The sequence below is a fragment of the Diorhabda sublineata genome, chromosome 6 (assembly GCF_026230105.1).
Source record: "Diorhabda sublineata isolate icDioSubl1.1 chromosome 6, icDioSubl1.1, whole genome shotgun sequence".
NCBI lineage: Eukaryota > Metazoa > Arthropoda > Insecta > Coleoptera > Chrysomelidae > Diorhabda > Diorhabda sublineata.
Window position 1 is genome coordinate 29,810,990 of NC_079479.1, and position 11,369 is coordinate 29,822,358.

At 33.6% G+C, this 11,369-nt stretch overlaps 1 protein-coding gene across 1 annotated transcript; it reads right to left on the bottom strand.

The window, feature by feature from the left end:
• Window positions 1-7,267: 7,267 nt before the first annotated feature.
• LOC130445166 (glutathione S-transferase 1-1-like) lies at window positions 7,268-11,081 on the bottom strand. Its single transcript, XM_056780694.1, has 3 exons — window positions 10,909-11,081; window positions 9,081-9,281; window positions 7,268-7,744 (listed from the first exon to the last, which is right to left on the bottom strand). Exons 1-3 carry the CDS (start codon window positions 11,047-11,049, stop codon window positions 7,427-7,429), a joined length of 660 nt encoding a protein of 219 aa, XP_056636672.1. The 5' UTR covers window positions 11,050-11,081; the 3' UTR covers window positions 7,268-7,426.
• Window positions 11,082-11,369: the final 288 nt, after the last annotated feature.

Here is an 11,369-nt window from a genome sequence, read left to right on the forward strand (position 1 = left end):
GAGGTTTCTCCGTTTTAAATGTATGGAAGCGATGAGAAAAGTGGAACATTCCATAGCATAGCATCTGCAGAAAAATTTTATTTCAATAAACACTGAAGAAGTTTAATATAGAGTACAGTATCCATTGTTTATCTTTATTGGTGCATCTTATCATCTATTGCATTTGCTCATATTTTATACTTAATTTCAAAGATTACTGTGAAAAAATTATATTCACCTACCAATAATTATTATTCCTTACCCAACTTTGAATGATGGTTGGCTGAGTTTTTAAAGAAATTATGCTGCTTAGGTATTTTTAACAACTAACTTTCCATAAGACATCATCATTCCAGACATGGACAATGGAAGATATCTTTTTGAGATATCTTGAGATCATTATATAAAATATATTTAGAACGTTTACAATCAATCGCCGAGTTCCTCAATTTTCTTTTTTTCAATCCTTACAATATGAGGACTTTTAGATCAGGAAACGAAGTAGCTTTTTCTAGTTTCAATTATTATAGAAGATTAGAATATAGTAATGATAAAACTGCAGTCTGTAATTGTTACAGATTTAGATATTATCTCGGTGCACAATTTTGGCATTTTCTGTACCAATTTCGACAAATGATCGTCGTCTACTTGGTTCCATTCGTTTTTCAGAATATTCTAAAGATGTAAAATGGACGTAGGAAACTACTTTCTGACTTTCAATGTGTCCCACAACAACTCAATCGGGTGATCGCCAAATCATTATCCTCAGTACATTCTACCTTTCCAATACTTTGCAGAGCTTCAAGGAATGTTTGTGATCGTTTTTATAGTCTTCGTATTTCAAAATCCTTTTAATTTCCACCAGTTCTTCATTCGTCCTTTCTCCAAATCATCACCGAGCCACCGCCGTGTTTTACAGTCGGTATTACACATGGTTCTAACACCCGTTCCTTTGACTGCGCACAAACACTATTCTCTTAGACACAAAAACTTCAAACTTTGACTCATCCCTCCATAAAACTCTCTCCCATTCTTCACGCGTCCAATTTTCATCTTCTTCACTCAAAGGCAGATTTCTTGATTAACTGATCTGAGCCGCTATCTCTGGGTCTGCTAAACATGCTTATTAATCCATACATATCATTGTGATTTTCCGGACTTGAACGTTTTCTGTCGCCAAAGTTCCTAGGGAATGCATCATTTTTAAGGTTGTTTCTCCACAGAACGTGAAGGTACTTTTAATTCGGCGGCAATGGTATATTTTGCGAGAAAGAAAATAATTCGTACACGAACTCCACAAAAAGGTGTCTGGTTCCAAAAAGTATTAACCACAGCACGATCTTGCGTTCCAAAGGGCTTACTGGGTCTAAACTAGAATCATAAACATCAAAGAAATAATTCACAGCTGAAGAATAATGGACAAATCAACTTGTAATTGCAAGTTTTAACTTGTCGCACAACAAAATATAAGCATGCCCTCGTAGAAAGCAAAGTATTATTTTCGATTTGTTAGACAGCGTTTCGACCTTCGCTTGACAATATAAAAAAGAAATTTGTTAAAGTGTATTATTTTGAAATTCAATATCGATATCTCATCGTATAAATTAGAAAAGCGTTTCATGAGAATTCACTGAAAACTGTATAATATCAAATTAATTCCAATCATAATGACGTTTGGTATAAGATATTGTCGACAAAATAGAAACCGCATTTGCTAATGTGCCTAAAAACACGACGGCCGTTACAAATATAACTCCATGGTGAAATTTAATTTGTCCGGGCAAGACTACGACTCGAAATTGTTGTGGGACTGTTACTGCTCGTTCCAACAAATGAATTATCAGAATCGAGAGAGAGAGTATACGATGCTGAGGGCACAAAATTGCTCAGAATCTACATTGGTTCAAACAAAAAATTACAAGTTTATCAAGGGCTGTGATTAAGGTCGTCGTTATTTACTATGCGGAGCGAAATAATACAGGGTAGAAAAAAAAAACCGCATCAACTGTGTAAGGTTATTAGCGACAGATCAGAAGGTAACTGTATTAAATACATTGATTATTTTTTTAAATATTATCACTAATGGTAGATATAAATATAATATTAATTAATACCAAATGTGTTCGGTATTTCACAGATTTTTCTTTCGATGCGGAAATTCTATGAGGACATATTTCACTATTATAGTTACATTCTATAAAAAAACATATTGGGTTTTTTTCACGTTTTAGCAGGTAATTATAGGTAAATTTTGTAGCTAAAAACAAGAAATAATCACTTGGTGTTGTCTGTTATTGGAAAAAGAGACCCACTTTTCATAGAAAGGTTTGATTTCACATAGTTTAGAATCACTTTCGGTTCACTGAGATTGCCATAGCAAAATTACTTTTTATTCCAATTGCACTCAAGATCCGAACGTATTTATTTCGAAATTGACACCTTGTCTCGTTCTTTGACAATGTGTGAGTTATTTTTAATGTAATGATGTAGTATTATCATGTTCTTTTCTTGGATTATGAGATATCATTTTAGTAATTTTTGGTATATTCTATAGCTAGTCTCATTGATTTAGAATCACGGTAACAAAATTCTTGTAGCAATTAAACTTTTACACAAAAGAAGATGAGGTATTAACATCAAATAACGAGGTTTTGATAAGAGTTATTAGGCCATTCGCTATTAGAATCAGTTAGGAAGAATCTGAAACTAATTTTTGAAAAAATGAACCTCGAAAATAACGGATTTGAACAATTTTGAATGGATCATTCAAATAAAAGGTTATCTGGAAAAAACTATAAAATTTATCTAAATGTTAATCACGCATACTTAAACAAAAATATGTTTTATTCAGATTTTGATGCAGGTACTTCTGATTTTACTTGTCAATGGAAATATAAATTTTTATTACGAGACCACAAAGAAAGAACCACAATGTATAGTACCAATTACTTGGTCACAAGTTGTTATAGGTCTTCCCTCTTCATTGTTTTTGTTTAATTTTGATTTCTATACGTTTTCACTGATCTTGTATCATTTTTTGTGAATGAGCCCACCAACTTAACTATCTTTGCTGCATGAATTCCATGAGTGATTTAATTTCCTTTATATCAACCTCCCACCTACCTTAAATACCACCTGTGCAGCTTGCAATGCACTTTTTTTGTTCTATTTTATGTTTTATGTTCTATTTCACATCTCTGTCATTTCATAATACGAGTCACACCCAGTAAAAAAAAGACCTCACACCTCCAGAAACATATTTAAGCAGCGAGTACAGCAATATTTCAGTTATTTTTCAACATATTTATCCTAAGATAAATTTTTGTTGCCAGCTATCGCAAAATTATAACTCCTGTGAATGAAATTTACGTGCAACAGAATTCTGAACCTCTTTTTGTTACCAAAACGCTTACCGGAGGATACCAATTTCTTGAGAAAACATGAAAATCGCTGTAACCAAAATAAGAGCTGGAAATCTAATGGACAAAAAGAGCTTTCAGTCAAAATCGATTAAAACAACAACTGTGTGATGACTCGTATTTATATAAGCATTGTCATTGAGAAGCATGACACCAGCAGTCACCATTCCTTGCATCTTGTTTTGAATCACAGCTTTCAAATTGCTCCACACTAACGGTTAGCGTTCACTATTTCATCACACAGAAGGAAATCAATAAGCAGAATGTCCTATAAGTCACACGTGCACATAAAATTCAGTAGAGACAGCGCATGGTTGCTCTTCTGAATGAAGAACCACTATATCGCCATTGCATTGAATGCTGATTGGTCTGCAGTAAATCCAAATATTATTGTTGCCCCAGACGAGTAATTAGAGTACTAAAAAGTAAGTGCTGCCTCTAAGTGTAGAATTTTGTATTGGAATTTCAGGTCATCTGACACGTAATTCTTTGAAAAACTTAACGGCAATCAAGGTTCACAATAATCAGTAAAAAAAGATGCTTAGTTTAGTAATCGTGAAGTAGCGATTCTCCAATACGCACTGCTGCACAATCTCAATAAGTTGATCATCAATTGTCCACTGCAGTCTTCATCATGGGAACTTTTATGATCTTCAGTAAACTGCCTAAATCAAACGATGAATTCCGAAGTAGTACACGCAACCTAACCTAACCTAACCTAACAATAGATGGTAGCCAACTAGCCGGAGAACATACTTTCAATCACAATAACTACGTTTGTGTTTACTAACATCTTAATAGCGCGCTCATTACCGAGTGAGTATCGATGCTCCGACTCCATACAACCAGCGTTGTGCAGAGTCGACTTCGTACAATCATCTCTGTCCGAAGTCCGCCAATCTCGGCTTCATACAAAATGGCTTGTACAGATCGGACTTCGTACAAATTCATTGTACGAAGCTCGACTCCGTACAAGATCGGGCTTGGAACGTAACATATCGATTTCTATTAAGCGTATTAAAATATTGGAGACAAGTTTTTTTTTTCATTTGAGTTAATTAGAAGTATAAATATTCGGTAACTATTGAATAACCTCAATACCCTATATATATTTTCAGTTATTAGGATTGTTTCGAATTTCTATTTGATCCCGTGATAGTTTCACAAAATATTTACATGAATATCACAATTTTTTTTTCACTATTATAAACCTGTAGAGCGTAAACATATAACCACATCCAAAAAATAATATTTGATCTATTGCTGTACCTTTTTTTAATAAATATTAGGTACAGCGGAATATCGAACCCATGTTTTCCTGTCTGATATATCATAATCGCATGACTACACTACGTGCCCATCATCATCCAAAGCAGAAATAATTTGACGTGGGTTAATCTAATATTGATCATTAATCTTGGTATATTCAAAAGCTTTGCGTTAACATGAACCATCAAAATAAATCTTACCATAGGTTATAAATTATTTGTACTATTTAATTCCAATCATAATACAAGTAGTTGACTTCGAGCTGGCGCACAACAAATGAAATAAACGATAGTACTGAAAAAATTATCAAAAAAGTGTGTAGCCACCTCTTCTATCTATACATAATGCTGCCTGGCAAAACAATGGACAGCCGCATCAATTAAACCAAATCTCTTCAAGGGAAATTACCTAGGTTTAACATTCAATTCCATATAGTTACTGAAAACTCAAAGTCTCATTTTTCTGACAGCATAACATAATATCGAAATATTGACTGTAGTGAAAAATGTTGCGGTCCATTATTATATACTCTTTCCACACATTCTTCATTTGCAAAATTCGTGACAGAGAGGGTAATAGCAGGCGGCTCCTTTGTAGATTTAGAGCATAATAATTATTTCGAAAAATTTAAAGGGTTGCTGCAATGGAATTTTACGCAGATTTTAACAGCATATGAAAGAGAAAGTCAGGGAAGTCACTTCCATTTTAATATGTTCTCTCAATTCTGGGAGATATGGGGAGAATGAAAAATTATTAAAAAAAGTGATATTTTCTTTGGTTAAGATGAGGGAATAAGGGACGCAACACTGTAACTAGATTGAAACAGCTGGATAACTCCAGGACTTTTTTATTTTTGTAGAGCAGTTGAGTGCCTTCTTGAGGTTAGTTTTGAAATCAAACAAATAGTATACGGTAAAGTATTCTGTACAATCAGTGAGGATGTGCTTGACAAACAGAGGGACATGAAAACTCTGGCAGATAGGACGACTATCTGACGACATTAAATAGGAGTGAGTAAGTTACGTGTAGTTGATGCGGAGTCTTCTTATTGTCACAGCTTCTGTCCTGAAAAAGTTTAGGGGCAGGTAAGCAGTAGATGGGTGGGTACAATGCTGTGATACTCATGCTCCATACATCGCGGCATGATTCTTGGACGCTTTTGAGTCTACAGATCTGAACTAGGATTTCAGAAGGATTCATGGAGGATTTTTGGAATGGAATCTGCAGAATCGGTTCCAGTAATTCCAGTGTGTGATGGAATTGACGGTTTGGTTGAAAGAGAGTCAGTATACATAGCGATATGTTTGTGTGGAGTAGAGATAAATTTGAAAGCCTGAAGGATGCTGTATGGTTCACCAGTGTAAATACTACAAGCAGAAGAAACTCGTTGCTTGTAGTGATTGCGCAGCCGGCAGCGGATTCAGTATAGAGAATTAGGTCGAAAAATTTTTTCTGCAGAATTTCTAGAAATCCATCCCCTACAAGAATACTAGTGGACTCATGCTCATTAGCTTCAACATTGACACTAGCAGCTGGACTTGAATAGAAGGCACCAAGGCCGAGGCGGAGAGCACTGTATAAAGTTCTATAAGTCAGTCTTTGACTTCAGAACGTACATATAGATAAAGCAACTCTAGTTAAGCTTGGAACGAATAAAAAATGTGTGAAATCTCAGTAGTAAAATTTCATCGGAACCCCTTTGTACGTGGCTGAGGGTTTGAAGGTTTCAATTATGTTCAGCCTCTTCAGACAGAAGCCACTCATAAAACGAATATGGTCATTCCACTTAAGTCGAGAATCAAAAGTCATACCGAAGATTTCGCACTGATTTACAGTAGATGAAGAAGTGTTATCAAGAAACATTGGAGGTGAGAAACTATATGTCTTCTAGAGAATTCTATCAGCATGGATATTTTTCGGGAAAATGATATTCCCAGGTAGGTGAATCTCTCTTGTAGTAGTTTTATTGCATTTTAAGGCAGTTGACATGTACAGGTGATGTATAATGGATGGTTTGTTGACCATGTTGACTTAAGAGGATATGTATATGTAAATAAAATATTTTTTATAAGTATTTTTTATAAAGTAACTTTTATGGAACGTTTACTGACGAATATAGTGCTAGTTTATCATTTTTCTTATCAAATCCAGAATGCTGCGATTTTTATTCGTGTTACTATTCTATATTATATCTACGGTTATCAAATATTGCTGTGCATTTTTTTTTCCAACGTATGAATAAACGTTAGCCCGTTTTTCTTCGAACGTTACTTACGTTATGGTCTCTCTTTGTTGTTATACTCCATCTTCAATGAAACTCAACTTTCCATCCACTTGCCACTTTCGTTGAGAGTGCTATTCAAATTTAACTTTCGTTGGGATGGCAATCGCGATGGGATTCATCTCGAATGACAAATGTACCCGGACGGCATCGGCTCAACACACATTCGTTATTTCTGCTTTCTATTCTCTTACGAATTTTCACTGGTTTTGTTTCATGTTGAAGAATTATTATTTTATGTAGATATGAAACTGACTGTTAAGGATAAAATAATTAAAGCTTGATTTATTCTCCTATTATACCTACGAAAATTTTTCACTCCATTTTTTTCAAATTATATTTACTTCATTACCGATAGAATTTGTGAATAAGGATGAGGTTAAAACAAAAATATAGTTAATCAAAGAGTCAATACATGAGAAACAACTCTGATAAATAAACCAACAAAAATTGTTTGTGTACAAATATTTTATATAATTCACAATAAGGAGCGTAATTGAATTGTATTGAATAGTTTTGCTAATTCCATTACACCTTTCTTGTTTATATCACCGTAAGCTAGTTGCTCCAGTGTTTCAACCCATTTTATTATCCTCGGATATTTGTTTTTCTCGATTGGTACGAGTAAATTGGAATCTGAGAGTGAGGTCCAAGCACTGAAGTCGGCTATTGTGAGTTCATATCCTGCTATGAATTTTGAATTCGTTAAAAATGTTTCAACGAATTCATAACCTTGTATTTGACGCGTAGCGGCTTCCTCTGGGATTTTTTTTATTCCTCTATGCAACAGGAGGTCCTTAAATAAATTACAAAGAATACCTTTAAGAATTTGTCAACAATATGGGAGATGTTGAAAATGCGAGAGTTTAAGAAGTACGATTTGTAATTGGGAAGGTTCAAGAAAATACGAAAATCTTCGAAGTATAAAAATTGGTCTGGAAAATAAAACTAGAGGAATGAAAGGAGGGTTGGCTGGAGCATATTTGACACTAGGATAAATGTCAAAAGCTCACCTTTTATCGATGAATAGAAAGTGTACCTTTTTCAACTTCATGTGGCTACCACGTCATGTACCCTCGCATTTAAAAATACTTTTCCCGAATAACTTCACCGATAAAACAATAATCTCAACCCCGGGAATTTCAAGGTTACCTTCTTCTATAACCTTCCTAATAACCCAACAGTTTGGTATAAGATCAATTCTCTCCGATATGTCTGGTACACGTGTTATAAAAAATCAATATATTTACTTTCACGAACTCAGGCGGAACGTTTTGGATCGAACAGAAGTTCACTCAGTCTCGGGACAGTGAAGGAAGTAGATTTCGAACGATTACTTCTGAAAACAGCTACGTTGATGCTAGAGATTCAGCACGCGTGACTCACGTTAATTCTACACTTGAATAATTTTGTGTATATTGTTTTGTTGATGTATATATATTCAGTTTTAGTAGTTATAGAACTTATATTTTTTGTACTACCTTTTTACCATTCTCGATCCTAAAACTAGCGTCCATATCAATTTTTTTTTTTTTTGGAAAAATTCACAGCTTTCCAGACGATAGTTACATTTCCATTGAAAGAAAAGACGATACTTGTTCCCAATTAATACAGAGAATAATAATAAGATCTTTCAACTGCTGTGTTGTGGATTAGTGCACTGTATCATTCGGCCAATGAGGTATTATTAGTGTTCTAAAGAAAGTGAAGAAGAATCAGACAGTGATTTAGTTGTAGCACAAGCTACAATATTCTCAAACAAAAAACAGTGGTTTGTGCAGCCACACTAGAAATTAATTGTCTTTTGTATTCGATGGAGCTATTGTCCAATTTCTAAATTCGTTGATTGTAGAAATCATGTCAAAGCTTCTTTTAGATATTTATACAGGAGAAGGCAAATGATGAGTTTCATGGAAATTTACAAAATATAAAGACTGATGCGTTTTCTATTGTGGCAATCACATTTATTATTATTTGACTCCTAAAGGTGTTTTGCATTACGGATTAAGAGAGAAACTGCTAGAGGATCAATTTTAATTGTAATCATGGATATAATTGATAGCTACTGAACTTAGTTATAATGATAAATTCCTAGACTTTGGTGATTTGAAAATTCATTAAAATATACTTACAGCTATGTAGACGTGTATAGAGAAAATTTTACCATTTTCAAAATGTAGCATTTGATTAATTATTGCTTGTTTTTTAATGTCTTTAGGATATATAGGATTATTATTGCCATATGTTTCAGCCAAATATATCATAATTGCGTGACTGTCCCATAAAGTGAAACCATTGTCTATTAAAGCTGGAACGGTATGACATGGATTTATCTGAGAATAAAAAGTTACTCATGACCAAAATATCTCATTTTAAATATAAGGCAATGAAATATTCCTTGTTATAATACAATATCGTAATGGATTTGTGGAAAAAATTGTTTATTTTATTGATTTGGGTTAGACAAGTCTTTTTTGAAGTTAGTTGTATCAATGTCTCTATTATATTGAGAATAATTTTTTATATTTTTTTTATAATTTTGTTTCACATATAGTTTGTATTTTTCAAAACGAAAATATTTTACCCAGAATCGTTTACCGTGATATAACCGAATGTAAAAAAAACATCATGTCTAAACCTTCCAAAAAGTGAAAAACCAAGATTTTTTACTCGACAAAGAGCAGAAAATCTGGCAAGAAAAGTAAAAGAAGAGTCAAGGTTTCCGTGAAAATATGTGAGCGTGAATATCAACTTCAAAGAATACAGTGAAATGATCAAAATACATCGAATACTTAGTGTCCAGATCTTTGTCATGCCATTGTTTGGACCACTTCAGGTGCTTTGCATTCATTGCAGTTGTTTATTTGAGCTTCCTGGCGGAACGTAAAGCGTTAAAATCCAATTTCTCCAATTTTTTTCGAACAGTGCACCCAGAAGCATTTACGCTAGCATCCTAGAACTATTATTCTATCATCTTTGTGGTAGCAAATATATTTTCTACAAACATTTCTCTGAGAACGGAGTGAGAATTGGATCTTCTATTTCTGCTCGGGCTGAATTCTTTTTTGTGCGTCGTATACTAGTTTCAGGAATATCCAATCTTTGTCATATTTCTTCTTCTTCTTCTTCTTAAACGTATTGTAGGCCTTAGGCCAGTAGTATCCAACTTGTCATCCTTGAGATGTTGATGTCCATGAATCCATCCATCTTTTTGGACGTCTTCCTAAGGTCGTCGTGTCCCTGGTTTCCGTCTCGTACGATCTTTGCTAATCTTTCTTTGGCCATCCTGTCCACGTGTTCGTTCCAAGCTCTTCTACGTTTACGTCTCCATCTGACTATGGACCTCGCATTTGTGTGCGTACCTGACGTGAATTTCGATACTGGTGTGCACTTGTCAAGTTCATGTGCCACTTTGTCAACACAGTGTTGAAAATAATACAATAGGTAGTCTACAACAAATCCTCTAAATTTAAATCAATAATACTATAGTTTAAATATACTATTACGATATAAAAAATCTTAAGAAACATGAAATTATTGAAAAAATACAGTGCGTCTAAGAATTTGAAGAAGTGTCATTGAAGATACTTATTACTAATAGATTTGGTAAATATTTTGTACGAAAATTATTGGGAGATACGTTATATTTATGTTATACAAATGATAAAAATATTGATGATCATATTTTCATCTCTAATTTAGTTGCCGAATTGTCTATTATGAATTCTATCTAAAATTTCGAAATACTGACATCTATCAACATAAATCTATTTAACAACCAGGTTTTTTTCGGATATAATTGAGAAAATTTAAAAATAATTGTTCTTATGTGAGGCCTATTAAAAATATTAAATAATAATTGAAATGATAGAAATATTATTTTTTATTTCGATATGAATAATCTCTAGTCGTGGGTCATCAATTTCAATAACAAAAAGTTCATTTTTGATAGAATGTTACCTTCAAATATTCTTTCGTCAGATGTTCTTTTTTGACGACATCTATAGGAATGTATTCTAGTGAAATATTAAGTGCCTTAGCAGTTAGTAGAACTGCTCTCACACACGGACTTCTGATATCTCCATACAGTTGAGGAGCCATTTGAACTATGAATATTATAAGCACAAACGAAGTGCTACATTTAGATAATCGGAAATATTTACTTATTTTCAAACCAACCAAGTTTTGATATATTATTTTATCAATAGAAACAAGACAGAGTTCGACTGAGTAGATAACCTGGTGTTAACCTTATTCTAATGTGTATTCGAAGAAGTAAGAATATGTTTTCAGATGTATGATTGCATGCTTGAAACTTTAACCAATATTGGAATGGAATCAAAATAGAAATTTCCACCTGCGATAATTTATACATTACTGCTTTGAAGAAACATCGTCTCTATTATAATGTGCCTTCCTAA